The sequence below is a fragment of the Sciurus carolinensis genome, chromosome 2 (genome assembly GCF_902686445.1).
Source record: "Sciurus carolinensis chromosome 2, mSciCar1.2, whole genome shotgun sequence".
In the NCBI taxonomy this organism is placed as follows: domain Eukaryota; kingdom Metazoa; phylum Chordata; class Mammalia; order Rodentia; family Sciuridae; genus Sciurus; species Sciurus carolinensis.
In genome coordinates, this window is record NC_062214.1 from 166,320,918 (window position 1) to 166,338,784 (window position 17,867).

Here is a 17,867-nt window from a genome sequence, read left to right on the forward strand (position 1 = left end):
CTGCCTTAAAATTAGCTTTAGTTTTAAATCTTCCCTATTGCAAATAAAATGTTGTCTTTGTTTTCTTCCATAATCAAAGCAAACTACCTTTTCAAGTTAGGGTGGAATGAGATAGAATAGGTTAAATATCAAATACTTCCATGTTTGGATTTCACTGTTTTGTGTTCACTGTTAAGTAATTTTGGATCAGGGATGCGGATAAGTAGATATAGTAGAATATTTAAAGGGAATGAACCAGGGAGAGATACCATCTATCATATATGTGCCTATATGTGTATTATACCTTTGAAGAAACATCAGGAAGAGCACATAGAGGGAGGAGCTGTTTTGTGGTTAATAAGGGGATTCTTGAAATTTGTGACTAGGGTTTTTTTTCTAATTTATACCAAATACTTTAGGGTGAAGAAAATAGAAGACACACAAAGGGGAAGGAAACTGGAGTGAATAAAGCTAAAGAATGAGACTTTTTCATAACTTTAATAACATGTTTCAGTCTTAGTATACACATTTCCCCCCTCAGATGTCTCTGGATCTTCAAACTATTCAAAAGAATCTTGACATTTTAAAGTAAAACATCTGTTCCACATTTCTTTCTGACATTAACTTTTGATTTTTGATTGACCATGGAATATACTGGAATTTTGTCTGATTGTGATAAACTTGTTTTTTATTAAAATTTATTAAAATTTATTTATTTTAAAACCAATAAACAAAATTATACAACCAATAAATCTTGAATATTACCTATCAAAATTTGCTTAACTGCTGTATATAATTCCAAACAAACTTTATTGTTCCTTTAGGGACTTTTATGGAATCCCCCCAACAACCTCCTTCCTGAAAGTAAAATGATTAAACCTGTTGGTACTAGGTTTAATGTTTAAAGTGTTGAGATCATTTAAGACTTTTCTGATTTTAGTAAAATTGCTAAAATTGGGGCTAACCCAAAGCGTACATTAAAAGAATCCATTGGACTGTATGTGTGAATTTTGGTTATTAATGCATAAGGGAGAAAATAGAAGACACACAAAGGGGAAGGAAATTGGAGTGAATAAAGCTAAAAAAAATGAGACTTTTTCATAACTTTAATCACATTGTAGGGATGTCAGAGTCAGAATTGAGTACTTTTAGATCAGTCCCTTATTGCTATTGACTTTGGTCATGTTAATTTTTCTGAGCCTCAGTTTCAGGACTTTTTTGAGGACCAAATGAAAAAAATTATATGCAAGTAAGTGATAAGTGACACAGTGTAGTTTTGAAGAAAATGTATGTATGTGTGTATGTGTTTAGTGTTGCTGGGTATTGAACCCAGGGCCTTAGAAATGCTGAGCTACATCTCTAGCCCTAAAATTTAATTTTTATAAGAACCAGAAGCTACCAGAGAGATCATCATTAATGAAATTAATTTATGACCTTCACTAGTAATTTTTTGTTTCATTTTAAAAAATAATAGCTTTATTAAGGTATGATTTATATGTCATAAAATTCACTTTAAATTTGTACAATTCATTAGCTTATAGAATATTCAGAAGGTTCTATAATCATCACCACTATATAATTACACAATATTTTCATCACCCTAAAAGAAATCCTGTACCTATTCTCCTTTCCTCCCAGCCCCTAGTAATCACTAATATACTTTCTGTCTCCTTGGACTTACTTATTCTGGGAATTTCATGTGCATGGAATTACACAATATGGATCCTTTGTTGACTAGCCTCTTTTCACTTAGCATTATATTTTCAGGGTCCATCCAGTTGTAGCACAAATCAGTACTTCATTTCTTTTTTTTTTTTTTCCTTTTTATGTCTGAGTAATATTCCATTGTCTATATATACCATATTTTGTTTATCTGTTCAACTCTTGATGAATATCTGGGTTTTCTTGTTTTAGCTATTGTCAATAGTGTTGTTAGGGATACTTATATACAAGTTTTTATTTGAACAACCATTTTCCATTCTTTTGGATATATATGTAGGAGTATGATTGCTGGGTCACATGGTAATTCTGTGTTTAACTGTTGTACTCTTCCACAGTGCCTGTACTATTTGATATTTGCACCAGCAGTGTATGGATGTTCCAGTTTCTCTACATGCTTACCATCACTTCTCAGTGTCTTTTTAATATTTCTCATTTTATCACCCAGTCTTTTTTGAACTAGAATAAATAGAAAATAGGAAGTATTTTCACATTAGAATACATAAGTCTTTTACTTAAAAGAAGAGTGTGTATCCTGGGTTTAGAAATAAATTATATATTTTTTCATGCAGGTGTGAACGAATGCTTAAGAAATTCTATTCTAATCAAACCCCTTCAACCTTTTAATTTTTTTTTAGTTTTAAATTTTTTATTTTTGGTATTGAAGCTTGAACCTGAGGATACTTTACCACTGAGCTACATCCCTACCCCTTTTTATTTTTTACCTTGAGACAGGATTTTGCTAAGTGAACCTGAGATTCTCCTGCCTCAGTCTCCCAAATTGCTGGGATTACAGCTGTGTCTCAACCATGCCCACCTCAAACCCCTTCATCTTATAGAAGGTTCCAGAGACTTGAGGGGTTTTGCAGTAACATATAATATAACTAAAGAGTAATCATTTGCTAAGATATAGACATTCTGACTCTAGGACTTTTTCCTTACCATGTGGATTTCAATTTTGTCCAGAAAACAATCATGAAGCTTTTGTATTTGATTGAATAGAAGTCATTCAGAATAGATCTGCTTTGAAACATCTCTAGAGATGGAGATGCCTTAGCTTCCTTAGGTAATTTTAGTGTTTACCTATATAATCAAAAAATTCTCCCATATGACTGCCCAGAGTCTTATGTATTTGAAGATTGGATTTTCATATAGATTAACTCTTGATGATTGCTTTTTGTTGCCTGTTTTAGAATCTTCGTTCTTTTACATTTTAGATTCTCGGGAGAGGGCAAGACTGGAGAATTAAAGGAATGGATTTGTAGACTACTGCATATGTTTATATTTATCTGATTAATTGTACTCCAAAGCCAATAAAACTGATTTTTTTCTTTAAGATCGTTTAGCCTTTCTTTGAGCATAAATGATCAGAATTTAAATATTATATGAAATGTTAGAGACCATGATGGAACCTAGAATAATTTCTACTGAAAATCAAGTAAGAAGAAATAGATCAAACTGCAGGGCAAGGAATTTAAACTATATATAAAGACCTTCTTTGTAGGAAAATTGCTGTAGTCTAGAACTTTTTACCAAAGGCAAATTTGCTATGCCTGCCTCAGCTTCTTATCACATATCCCTATCCTGCCTTGCTCTGGTTCTTCTCTGCCTCATTCTTCTTTGTCCACTCCCTGACTTAGTTATGTCAGTATTTCACGGTAACTGAGCAATTCTCCATGCATCTGTTTCTCTGTATGTGATTCTTTCTTCTTATGTCTCTTGTCTGTATATGGGGTTATTTATGAAAGGGAATCTCTTCTATTGGTAGTCTGTCCTCTCTTTGTGTAGGGTGTCTTCATCTTTTCCTTTTGTGGTGCTAGAGAATGAACTCAGGACCTCAGGCATAGTAGACAAGTGTTCTACCTCTGAGATACACCCCTAGTCCCCTGTCTTCATCTTAATTACAGAAGAGTGTACATATTTGATAGTACTGATTTACTGTAGCATCTGATTAGATTTTTTAATTCCCTCTGAAATTGCATAGAATATTGAAGAACTTAGGTGAATTTTTATTCTAAGTTATAAATATAGTCATCAAAATGGAACATTTCTCTGGGTGGAAAATTAACTGTTCTGGAATAATGCATATTTATGAAGTAATAAATATGTAGTAGTGGGGACTGAACCCAGGGGCACTTAACCACTGCTCTTCAGCCCTTTATTTTTTATTTTGAGACAGGATCTTGCTAAGTTTCTTAGAGTCTTGCTAAGGTGCTAAGCCTGGCTTTGAACTTGTGATCCTCCTGCCTCAGCCTCCTGAGCTACTGAGATTACAGGTGTGAGCCACCCTGCCCAGCTTATGAAGTACTTTATAAGATGTACCTCTTAGGAACAAAGTTGTTTTCCATCTACAACTAAGTATTCTGACCTTTGAAATTAAGAATTTTTACACGAAATCAAAATATGAATGAGAATTTATATCAAACATGAATCTCTGCATCAGTTACCAGTTATATTCATTATGACATCATTCTTAATATCAAAGGGAAAAAACCTTGTCAGAATATATTAATGAGTAAAAACAATGAACTCATTTCATTTTTCATAATCAGCATTAAGACTAATGCCATAGGTATTTATTATTTTATATGCCATCTTATAAGACAGAAGCCACATCACTTTTAATGTCCTTTAAAATTGCTAAACTTATTTGTCAGTACATACCAGTTTTATCTCAGGGCATGTATCATTTGGTAATTCAGATTTTCTCTAAAGTAATTAATTTGTTTCAGCTACATGTGGTTTTATTCATATCTCCTTTATTTAATGCTGTTTTGAAACATTTGTTTGGTAACGATCTGTTCTACTTGTTCATTAAACATTTTAATTAATAGATTTCTGTAGGTTTTATTTTTTTCTAAATTTGTTTTTATTAAAAAAATTTTTTTTTCATACATGTATATAGGGTAATAATGTCTGTCTCACACTACCATCCTTCCCATCCCCATTCGGTAGGTTTTATATGAAGAAATAACAAAAAGACTTAAATGGGGAGATTCTTTTTCCATATGACTGTGTATATGAACACACTATACTTTTTCCTAGGTTTATTTATAGGTTTAATTTCAGTCAATACCTCAGTAGGACTTTTCTTTATTGAAGAATGGGGGAAAGAGAATGGGAGGTATACTGAAAAAAATTATTAATTTTAAAAGTCAAGAAAAAAATTTAAAAGTGATGACTTTTAATGTAATAACTTTTTATTTTAACGCTCTTACATAGACACTTTTGGGGAGCAGGGAAGAGACTACCAGTGATTCTTAACCATTTTGGAATAAACATTTCCCAGAAAAATGTATATGTTTTATATATATATGTTTTTTATGTAGTAGACCTATGATAAACATACACATGCTGAGAACTTCAAAAACGATTTTAAGAGATTTACATATTTATTAGAGTTTTAGGGACAACAGAAGTGCCTGGTGAATGTGAATAAACTCCAACCTCCCTATTAATCAAAGAAATCAAAGTTTTTTAAAATGATGACTGTTTATAAAAATATTAAATTAGCAAAAACTCCCTGTAAATCTGTTTGACCTTTAAAATGTCAGAATCTTAATGTAAAAGTCATTTCTAGGAACTATTTTAATAAAATGTTTCAGATTTATGTGCAGAAATGATTAGTATATGCTGAAATATTTGTTATTTACACTAGCAAAAATGGAAGCAACCTAAATGTTCAACTTTTGTATAATGGTCATCATAAATTACAGTTAAGCCAAGTAAAATATCATGGAATCATTGTATTTGTTTCAAAAGACTCGTGATATGAAAAAAACAATTCCAATGTACTTTTAAATGAAATAGGAAATATCCCAAATGTTAAGAAAAAAATTTATTTCTAGGAGATGGAACTGTTGATGGTTTTAACTTTGTTTTTTTCCCTTCATTTATTTTTATAATGAGTTTATATTAGTTTGTAATTAAAACATTTTTAAAGATGCCAAGTTAATCTCTTGTACAGTTTAGAGCTTTACTTAAAAATCAGTAAATGACATAGGTTGTAACACTCAAAAATGTTTGCAGGTTTTGTTTTTCCTGAAAATTTAAATTGGTTTAAGAATCTTCTATGTTAAAACACATGTTGAATTAAAACAAAAACAATTAATTTTTTGATACCTTTGCTTTCTCCTACTAGAAGTGGAAGACTTGTTTTCTTCACTTAAACATATCCAACATACTTTAGTAGATTCTCAGAGCCAGGAGGATATTTCACTGCTCTTACAACTTGTACAAAATAAAGATTTTCAGAATGCATTTAAGATACACAATGCTGTCACAGTACACATGAACAAGGCCAGTCCTCCGTTTCCTCTTATTTCCAATGCACAAGATCTTGCACAAGAGGTATGTATTCTGAACTTCTTGTTGATATCTACAAGGTAATAGTAAGTCAATATTATTGGAAAATAACTGATGTGCCTATAAAGCTTATTTAAATTAATTGCATGTTAATGATTTCTGTGATAGGAAAAATTGTGCATTTTTGTCCTGAAAAAAAAAAATGTATATTTAGTTCAGTCAGAATTTTGTTTTGTGTAGAAAGTTAATTTTGTGTGTAAAATTATAGTACTAGTAGTAGTAAAAATTATTTCAGTTACTATAGGGCAACGTTTTTAATGCTGTAAAGTGTGTTTTATTAATCTTAAGCATTGTACATTATAAATTCAGAAAAAGGAATACTTATAAAATACTGATACTGATAAGATAAAATTATAACTGAGATAACCAGGTGTCATAAAGTTGTAACTCCTAAGATTTATTAATTGTAGATATTTTGAAGTTTTTTTCCCCTACAAAAACTTTTGTGGCTATTCCAAATTTTATTAAATTCTAATGTACTGTAAAAGTTTCCTCTGTTAACATGCTGACTTTAAATTCTAGGTTTTGATACTAGTTGATAGTGTTTGAAATATCTTTCAAATTAAAGACTTTAAAAGGATATAAAATATACCACCTCTTGTTGTAGGGGAATGGATATTATGTCATTCTTCTTGTATTTTAAGTTATTTTGATATTGTAAAAATAATAATTCTAGAAGCCTATCAAGTAAATGTGTTTCACTGAATCCAAGCATGAGACAGAAAGTGGACTGCAGGGAGGGTAAGACTTCCAAAGCTACAGACCTAAGCATTAGGTTAGGAGATAATTTTTCAGATTAGCACAGAGTGGTCCTAAAGGGAGGTATTTTCCTCATTGAGATGTCTAAGATGGCAGAGACCCAACATGAAGAGCTGCGGTGAGAAGTCTAGTGTTACACAGAACTAGGAGAAAATGATAGGGATCTGTTCCCGGAGAGGAAACTTTCCATCCACCAGAGTTTTAAAAGAAAGAACTATTAGAATCTATTCCTTGAGCTCATCTTTTATTGTTGAAATTAATTTTGCAGTATGTTTTATTAAAGAACTATCAGGTTGGGATGTATAGCTCAGTGGGAGAGAACTGGCATGCTTGAAGTCCCTGGGTTTGATCCCCAGCATCTCACACACACAAAGAATTATCACTAGTTTTTTTATTTTAAAAATGACCACTTATCTGCAAGATTATTTATTTTTAAAATCATACTTATGATAGTTTAAAGGTTTTTCTGAAAATAGCTTTTTTTACAGAGACTAAAATAACTAGTATTACTTCAATTTTATATTATTCACAAATATAATGTAATTATAAAAATAAATGTGCAGAGTTGAGAGAAATCCCAGATAAATCATTGTAATCATTCCCTTTCCACCAGTTAGGTGAAAAAAGGTTTATCTAGCTAGCCTTTGTTTTTGCTGAATGGTTGGAGGAAGAGAATGAGAAAAGCAAGAGAGTTCAAAATTGCTCCAATTGAGAAAAGTTAACTCACACCATGGAAAATACTTGAGAATTTTTTTGTTGGTGATGGTATATGTGGAAATGATAGTGACCTTGGACTGGGTGTAATCTTAAAATGAGTGCAAATGACTAACCTAGTCAGGGCCATAATATATGTTTGTGCTAAAATGTGAATGGTTTCCCCTGGAGTTGTACAGTGCATGCTTGTGAAATAGCCCTGACTTTCAGAACATTACATTGATGAGAAAAACACATACTTACAGTTCTCATTAAAACAGGACTATAAATCTGATAACAAAGTTCTAAAGCTTAAATCAACCCATTGCCTTTATTTTACTGGGGAAAAAAATCTAGCTATCACCTTATGCTCCTACCTTTGCCCATTTTGTATTTCTGGATATTAAAGGTGAGGTTTTGTGACTGACATAAGATTTACTAGGCTGTTCATCTGCCCATATTTTACATTTTAGTATTCATAATTACAACAATCTGGAATTTAAAAGAAGAATTAACCTCATACTTTAGTTGTATCATTTTAAAATGGATTTAATCTAAGTGATAAACTCAAGGACTTAGTGAGACATTAGAAAGTGTTCTTTGTTTGAAAACTTATTATATTAAGATCCAGATAAAACCTTTGATGATCTAGGGTATTTAATAAACACAAAACATAATTTTTGGTTATTATAGTGCTTTTATAAAGAAAAGATCAAGAACTTGGGCTTCATTAAGTGAACTTTTGCTTATCCAAAAACATCTTTAAAGAGAGTACAGTGCAAGCCAGTAGCACAATGAGATGTACCAAATTCTTTGTGTGTTGGTGATGAGGAGAGTGATAGAAACGAGGAAGAAGGCATAGAAGGAGATTTAATTTGCTGAGTCTGAAGGTTGATTGAGAAATTACCAGAAAGCCTAAGAAAGAAGAGGCACAGAAGTGTTAGTGATTGAGAAAGCTGACATAGTTCTTAAAAATGAATAAAGGGGATCTTTTCTTTGCTTTTCTCTCCCCCTGACTCACTCTCTTCTCCTCCTCGCTTTTCCACTCTCTCTAGCGCGCGCCCTTTCTCTTTCCTTTCTCTTTTCCTCTCTTTTTCTCTCTTACCCTGCAGGGAGACACTCTGTTTGCTTAATAAACTCCCTTATGTGATTTCCTGTGTCCGGCGTGGTTTCTGTGGGATCTCTTACATTGGTACCCGTGACTCGGGATGGGTCCTTCCACTGCCTCTCAGGCAAATGGAACCCATCCAACGCCCCAGTGCCCCCGACACGGCCCCACCTTCCATTTGCCCGACGCTCAGCTTTTTTGCCTGGACTTCAGATTGAGGCACCCATCCCCAGATGCCTTTACAACCTGCTCTTCCCCCATCCAGACTTCTACCATGGACCCCTCGATTAACCAGATTTCTGAAAAGGGAACTCCAAACTGCTTGCCCCATGCTGCCCCCTTCCAGCTCCAAGAAGCCAGAACGGTCATCACCCCTTCCCTATAGCAGTAAAGGAGTTAAGCCAGAAATTGGGTACAGCAGTTAGTGTAGAAATCAGGGATTAGTTAAATTGAGGAAGTGTGAAGTCCATGAAAACCATCTGCCTCTGGAAGTCTGGAAGTTGAAGACTGCCCCTGGAGAATGGACGTTTTGCATCTCATGTGCAAAATGTGAGCCCTAGTCACTTAGGCAGGAAGGAGAGATAAGGCGGGAAAGAACTGGAGAACAAAAGATTTTCTGATAAAAACAGAAACGGGAATGTATACAAAGCTGTTCCCCTGCCCTTTGCATCACAACCTAGCTTGTCAGTCTGAAAGCTGCTCTCCCTGCCCTTTCCGCTGCAGCCATTTTCCCCTCCTTCCAACTACTTGTCAGCCTGTGAACATCCTAACTAGCTATTGGTTCATCAGTTAGCTTGCACGTATCCTTTTCCATTATTGGTCCCCTGTTAGCCTGACTGGGTTAAACTGCTTAAGGATAGCATCCCTGCCGTCTTTTCTCTTGCTTTTCTCTCCCCTGACTCTCTTTCTCCTCCTCGCTTTTCTACTCTATCTAGCACATGCTCTATCTCTTTTCCTCTCATTTTCTCTCTTACCCTGCAGGGAGACACTCTATTTGCTTAGTAAACTCCCTTATGTGGGAAAAAAAAATTGAGTAAAGGGTAGGATATGGTCTTAAAAGATGCAATCTAGGTCCTGATGGCTAAGTAAGTTATATTAATAAATTTAAATGTATCTTATGATTGATCTACTTTGGTAAATTTTTAAAGTAATTAAATGACTAGTTGAAAGGAGAAATCAGTTTGATGCAAGAAAGACATCTGAAAAAATTTAATACTTTTTCCTTGCAATGAAAATTCTTAGGTCAGGCAAATTTTGTTAACTTGACAAAGAATAATGCTGGAAACCAATAACATCTTAGCGAATGGTGAAACAGCCAATACATTACCATTTAAGACTGCATTAAGATAAAGATACCAGACTCACCACTAGGATTCAGCATTTTTCTGTAGATAGTAGCCACTGCAATAATACCAGAAGAAGTGATGAAATAGAAGTTAAGGGACAGGTTAAAGTAGGATTGTCCCAATTTGATTGAGTCGAATTAGTTACTTAGAACACAACAACAGAAATCTTGGTATCATAATGAAAAAATATAGGTATGATTTGTGCATTTGCACATATATATTCCATTAAGATATGATATATAATGTTAAGGCTTTCACTGAATTGGTAGATAAATAAATAATTTTTTAATTATATTTTTATGAGTTTCTCTAGAAGGAAAATGTTACTAAAGAAAAGTTTAGAGCAAGAAATGTTGGGGCTGGGGTTGTAGGTCAGTAGTAGAGCACTTGCCTAGCATGTGTGAGACACTGGTTTCGATCCTCAGCACCATATAAAAATTAAAAATTAAAAAAAGAGAGAAATGTATGTGTTTGCACACCTACTGAAGGACTGCTATATATGTGGGAGTGGTGCTGAGGATTGAACCCATGGGCACTCTACCACTGAGCTACATCCCCAGCCCCTTCTATTTTTTATTTTGAGACAGGGTCTTGTTAAGTTGCTGAGGCTAACCTGGAATTTGGAATCCCTTTGCCTTAGCTTCCCAAGTTGCTGGGATCACAGGTATGAACCATCATTGCCCCCACTCTATGAGAATTTTAAACTGGAGTTGGATATAAACAGAGTGATGAATTTTAAACTGGAGTTGGATATAAACAGACTTCTGATTTAAAGTATTATTCTGATAACATTGTAGAAGGTATGTGAAGTCAAGAATGGAGGCAGAGAGGCTATTTGTCATTGTCCAGATATAAGATTTCAACTACCTTTTGGATATGGAATTAGAAATATTTAAAAAGAAAGTTAATAGGACATATTGTCCTTATGTGGGGAATGTAAAGGAGACCTTAAGGAGGACTTCTGCCCTCTCTTCCTTTCACTGAATTCATCAAACATTTGAGTGCTGTTTATTTTGTTGGTTTTGATTTTTGGTACCAGGGACTGAACCTAGGGGCACTTAACCACTGAGCCACATCCCCAACCCTCTTTTTATGTTTTTTATATTGAGACAGTGTCTCACTAAGTTGCTGAGTTGGCTTTGAACTTGGAATCCTCCTGACTCAACCTCCTGAGTCACTGGGATTATAGGTTTGAGCTACCATGCCTGGCTTGAGTGCTGTTTTTGCTAAGCATTCTGCCAATAATCAGATGTAAAGTGGAATAAAATACCATTTTATCTTCAAATGAATTCAGTCTAGTGAGGATACAGTCCTCTCCAAAATTTTAAATCAAATTGTGTTCAGTCTTATAAAATGAGTACATATTATCTAAGCAAATAGAATAAGGCAATTCAGGTAGCTGAAACATCTAGTTTGTAATCAACAGAATTGTGGAGAGACAGAATGGCATTTATAGGGAACACCAAACAGTTTAATGCTGGAACAAAAAGGTTAAGACATGAGTAATGCCAGAGCTGGAAAAGAAGAATCAGATAATGAAAGTCCTTATATTTAAGGTGATCCTGCAAGTGACAGAGTCAGTGAGAACTAGAATGATCAAATTTCTATTTTTAGAATGAAAATGATATTTAATGATGATGGGAAGTAAAATGTTTTAAATAATTATTAGTACCAAGTCAAAGTAGTTTAAAATACTGTTATGAAAGTATGAATAAGATTATCTTTGGGTAAAAAACAAGTAAAAAGGGCTGGGGAGATAGCTCAGTTGGTAAAGCACTTGCCTTACAGGCAACAGGGTCCTGGGTTCGATCCCCAGCACAGCAAAAAAAAAAAAAAAAAAAAAAAAGTATAAGAATAAAGAAATAATAATATAGGAGTTAGCCTCATATCAGGTGCTTTCACATCTTCAGCCAATCTCATTTAAAAAATTTGCATTTGAACTGAATACATAGTCTTTTTTCCTTGTCATTCCCTAAATAATATAAGTAATCTGGAAATGATTTAAAATATCTGGGCAGAAAGGTATGTAGGTTGTATACAAATATTAGGCCCTTTTATAGAAGAGAGTTGAATGACCTTGAATTTTGGTATGAGAGTAAGGAATGACAGATTTTCTCAAAATCATAGGTGCTTTTTCTTTTCTTAGTAATCAACTTTCTTGAGATATAGTCCACATAGGCTTGTTTTATTTTGTTCAAAGTGTTTTCTCTCTCTCTCTCACACACACACACAGCTGTAAAAATCTATCACCACATCAAGTTATGGAAACATCCACTATTCCACAAAACTCCCTTATGACCCTTGTAGACAATAACCACTTCTTCGTTTCCCAGGCCGTGTTACCATCCATAGATCATCTTTTGATTTTATGAATTTGCAGCCTGTGGGATTTTCATATAAATGGAATGTATGTAGTTTTTTATGTCTGACCTCTTTTGCTTGATACAATGTTTTTGAGATTCATCCATGTTGTACATGTATTAATAGTTTGTAACTGTTTCTCCCCTTTCCCCCCCTCGCTGACCCAAAGCCTTCCCGTGCTAGGCAGGCACTTTATTACTAAGCTAAATCCTTAGCCCCAGTAGTTTTTAACTTCTTACTGAGTAAGATTCCATTATATGGCTATCCCACAGTTTGTTTTACCTTACCTATTATAGGGATGTATATTTGGGTTGTTTCCTATTTATCATTCTATCAAGTGTATAGTCCTTTTTATCATTCTGTGTGCTGTGTAGTAATATCTTGTTTTAATTTGCATTTCCATATATGCCTACTGATATTCAGCATTTTCCCGTATATTTATTGGCTGTTTCCCTGTCTTTCGTGAAATGACTGGTTCATTTTCTCATGTGTAAAATCAAATTGTTAGTTTTGTTGCATTCTAAGAGTTCTTAATATACATAATCCTTTGTCAGATATATATGTCAAGGGGAATAGTTTGGTAAAAACAGGTATAAAAAAATAAAGGTAGGATATACCAGATGATTATCCCTAGGTATAATAAAAGATCTTCCTTTTGTATCTTTCCTTTCCTGATTTTCACATGGTATATATCATTTCTCTAACTTAAAAATTGTTTCTAAAGTAAAAAAAGAAGCTTGCATCTGGAAAAAAATAGGAAATAGTAGTACAACTACAGAAGAGTACAAAGTTAGGGGAGAATATTTTTTTAAGATAAACATTTGGAGCATTTTTGTAACCAATGGAAAAGGAGATATAAGAACAGATTTAATTCCTTAGACCTTTGAGAAGTAGTCTGATGATGTACATTGACACTAGGATAGGTAAATTTGGTTAATAGGGGAAGGACTGAGTACTTACAGGAATTCTAAATGTCTTCAAAAGAGAAGATCTCATAGAGATTAAGAATGACTTAAAAGTAGAGCTTGGAAAATATGTCTAGTACAGAATATTATTATTGAATTAACTTGTGTCTTTGTATACCTTTGGTACATTTTAAATGGAAAGTTGTCTTTCTTCTTCGGAGTTGCTTCCTCCAGCTATCAAAGGTATACGGTCAGAGACTATAGATTTCTTTTTAAATTAAAGTAAATTTGATAAAGTTTAAAAAGGAAAACACATTATTTTAAACATCAGCCTTTAGTTATCCATAGTTTTAGATCATGGCTTTTGTCCATTCATAAGATTTTAATGGACTTAAGATAATATTTGCAGTGCTATTTTGGTTTTACACAGAGAACTCCACTATTGGTTACATGTTTTCCTAGGTACCAAAACTAGAGAACAGGCTGGTTTTGATACTACTATATTGCTTTGATATACCTGTGAGAAAATTAATCCCCAAATTATCATCTCTTAGATTTGAATGGGAATTTAGATAAAAGTCCCATAAAAGGGACAGAATTACTGTTTTTTTAATCATGATTTACTCTTTTTAAAAATTCTATATATAGATTTACTTGTATATAATTTCATTAATTGTGATAATTTTGGTTTTGTTATCCCAATTATTGCAAAATGCTCTTTTTGGTGGGTAATTCTGTTTGGAGATAGAAAGGGGGGAGAATCAGGTCTTGACCGTAAGCACACTATGTAATTTTTGGGAAGAAGTAGTGTGCAGAGGAAATGAACTGAACTTACAGCTCAAATGATTAGAAACTGAAAAGGGAAATAAAGCAGAAGGAGGGAATGAAAATTATTTGGGTGTGACTCAGTGGTAGAGTACTTGTCTAGCAAGCACAAGGCCCTGTATTCAGTCCCCAGAATGGGGAAAGAAAAGGTGTAAATTATTTAAGTGGAAGGAACAATAGAATTCACAACTTTCCAAAGCTGGTACTTTGAAAAGAATAAGAAAATAGACAAAAGTTTATTAAGCTAGATAAATTAAAAAAAAAAACAAGTAGCATTAGGAAAGAAAGAAGGAGCATGAATGCAGACACAATATATTGAGATATCTCATGAGGTCTATGAAGAACCTTTAAATGATAATACTATCCTACAGATGAGGAAACAGAAGTTCTGCCATCCCCAGAATTATCATAATGATGGGTACTTATCCTAGGAGTTCAAAGATTGTCCTACTTTGGGGAAAATTTTTTAATGCAGTTCATTGTGTTATGGTATTTGCTCTATTATACACATATAAATTTGTCTTTTTAGTCTATAACTCTTTGTCATCTCAGATTTTAAACGTAGTTATAAAAAACTAAAATAGCAAAGTTAAAAGTTTTCTTCACTTATGTAATCATTATTAGTGTGTTTTAAAGTATGTTAGGAGAAACTTGCAAGACGGAAGTACTTTATTTATAGATAGAAATACCACAATCTTAGTGTTTATTTTAAAATAAGGAATGATGATTATACCTATAAGATTGGAACATCTTTGTTTCCATTTTTGTTTATTAGGTACAAACCATTTTGAGGCCAGTTCATCAGAAGGAAGGACAAGAACTAACTGCTTTGCTGAGTACTCCACATATTCAGGTAAAAAACAGTGAGAGCATCATATATATGATTTTTCTGGAATTTATCTGGGTTTTTTTGTTTGTTTGTTCATTTTTTCCAAAATGAAACTTCTCTAGGGTTGAAAGAGACCTCAGACATTATTTTGCCAGTCTTGATGTTTGCAACCTCCTCTGCAAACTGATAAATATTATTGGATTATAAATTTTCGTATTTAACATTAATCATTCTCTAAACAACTTTTCTTTCAAAATTGAATAAAAGCTTAAATTTTGGTTATTTTCCATAAATTTTAATTATCTAGAGTAATTATGCCTTTACATTAATTTTATTTGTATGAAGTTTAGTAAGCCTTTTGGACTTTCATAATCCATTTCAGAGTATGCCCTGATACACTTAACACGTCTTTCATAGCAGCAGTTCCAAAAGATACAGGGTTGCATCTATACTTCAGTTGGAAGGTTTGCACATACAACTAAATATAGAACTTTTAAAGATTAATAATCAGAATACTACATATATAGTAAGGTTCAAATCTCTTTATAGAAATAAAATATGCTAATACTTAAAATGCTGTGGATTTCTTTGAAACAGGCACTTTTATTGGCCCATGATAAGGTTGCTGAGCAGGAAATGCAGCTAGAACCCATTTCAGATGAAAGAGTTTATGAAAGCATTGGCCAGTATGGAGGAGAAACTGTAAAAATAGTTCGTATAGAAAAGGCTCGTGATATTCCATTGGTAAGTGTCCCACATCTCTCAGCTGCGAAAGATCTCTCATATGGCACGTATTGGAAGAACCCAATATATTCTTGGTGGTTTTTCTTTTTTGAGGTAATTCGTTGGAGTTCTTCTGTGTTCTGGCCATCTTAAACTCCTTATTCAGTTGAGAAAAATTTGTTAATTGTATTTTGGGTTATTTTGTTTTGTGGATTCAGTTTTTTTGTTTGTTTTGGTACTGGGGATTGAACCCAAGGAACCTTTGCTGCTGAGCTCCATCCACAGTCCTGTTTTCATTTTTATGTTGAGACAGGGTCTCACTAAACTGCAGAGGTTCTCACTAAAAGTTGCTAAGGGTCTTGCTAAGTTGCTGAGTTTGACCTCAAACTTGTATTCTCCTGCCTTGGCCTCCCAGGTTACTGGGATTACAGGTGTACACTACTGAACCTAGTAGTAATGGTACTTTACTCATCCATAATTTGATTGACACAATAGCTTGTGAAATATTTGTTGAGAAACAAAGAAGGGGTAAGTAATTTATTCATTATTCTCCCAACTTATTTTTTAAAACAATAATTAGAGACTCTAATCTTTTAATTCAATTAAATTTATTAACACAATTTCTTGTTTAGATACTCTTCAAAAAAGTCTATATTCCTTAATATTTGTCTTACAGTTTTTATATGTAAAACTTTTCAAATATCTTTTCTCAGACTATCACTACCTTAAGCTTCTTTCTGTCATAATCAGAGAAATATTCTTGAATCCTGATGTCTCAGATTGTGTCTTGAGTAGTGTGGCACATGAAGTAAGGAATGTAGTTTTATAGGATTTTATGTAGTTAGTTCTCCCACCAAGAGAATACAATTGGAAAAGCCATGAGAAAATGATAAAATAAAAAGACTAGGAGAACAAGCCTTATTCTTTATCTTTTACTTCCAGTTTTGAGCACACATTTTTCAGTTGTGCTTCCAATTTGTATACTAATATTGTTTAATACTTTTCAATGTAAATGGAATGAAGCTTTAGTATTTAACATTTAACAACCAGATTGGAGTTCATTCCTTCATCATGTTTTGAATTTAAAAAAGCTCTTTGTAGTTAAAAGTCATGTTCATTAGTCATGCCTACATGTAGTAAAACAATTTGAATAGAATCCAGCATATAGACAACAAATATAATTATAGTCACTTTTTTTAAAGCAAGTGCTTTTTTCTGCTATTGTATGCTTCAAATGTTTGCTTGATTTCAGAATTTTAAGTGTTTCTGAAGCAGGAAATGTTGTGGGGAAAAATAGTCTGCTTTCAAATATAATTATAATTATTACTCTAGTTATGTAAGTAAATTTTTTTGTCCAGATAATTGAAGGCTAATATTGTGGAGAGGAAAAAATTTATAATTTAAAAATGAAGAAATTCTTTTTTTTATTAAAACAATTTTTTTATACATGTATATAGGGTAATAATGTCTGTCTCAATCTACTGTCCTTCCCATCCCTACCCACCCCTCGCCTCCCCTTCCGTCATTCCCCTCCCCTTCCATCACTCCCCTCTGTACAATCCAAAGTTCTTCATTCTTCCCTACCCACCCCCATTATGAATCTGCATCCACTTATCAGAGAAAACATTTGGCCTTTGGTTTTTTGGAATGGACTTATTTCACTTTGCATGATAGTCTCCAGTTCTATCTATTTACCTGCAAATGCCATAATTCCATTCTTCTTTAAGACTGAGTAATATTCCATTGTGTATATGTACCATATTTTCTTTGTCCATTAAAAATGAAGAAGTTCTTAATAAAAAAATTGGTTTTCTGTTTTAAATTAGGTTTTTTTTTTTTTTTTTTTAAGGGTGCCACAGTTCGTAATGAAATGGATTCTGTCATCATTAGCCGGATAGTAAAAGGAGGTGCTGCAGAGAAAAGTGGTCTCTTACACGAAGGAGATGAAGTTCTGGAGATTAATGGCATTGAAATTAGGGGAAAAGATGTCAACGAGGTTTTTGACTTGCTGGTAAGTTGATACAGGTAGAAGAATAATTGATACCTCTTAAGAAACTGGTTTTTTTGTAGTCGTTGTTAGACTTAGAATAAAAATTGTTTGTTTTTTTTTGTTTGTCGTTTTTGGGGTTTTTTGGTACTAGAAATTTAACCAGGTGTGCTTAACCACTGAGCAACATTCCTAGCCTTTTTTATATTTTATTGAGAGACAGGGTCTCGCTGAGTTGCTTAGGTCCTCACTAAATTGCTGAGACTGA

At 33.3% G+C, this 17,867-nt stretch overlaps 1 protein-coding gene across 5 annotated transcripts in view; it reads left to right on the forward strand.

The window, feature by feature from the left end:
- Pals1 (protein associated with LIN7 1, MAGUK p55 family member) overlaps positions 1-17,867 on the forward strand; it is a 100,101-nt gene that overhangs the window by 38,152 nt on the left and 44,082 nt on the right. For all 5 annotated transcript variants that reach the window (XM_047538406.1, XM_047538402.1, XM_047538403.1 and 2 more), the window contains 4 exons: positions 5,840-6,048; positions 14,836-14,913; positions 15,487-15,633; positions 17,462-17,623. In XM_047538406.1, the coding sequence (XP_047394362.1) occupies positions 5,840-6,048; positions 14,836-14,913; positions 15,487-15,633; positions 17,462-17,623 (596 nt within the window). The remainder of the gene's footprint in view (positions 1-5,839; positions 6,049-14,835; positions 14,914-15,486; positions 15,634-17,461; positions 17,624-17,867) is intronic.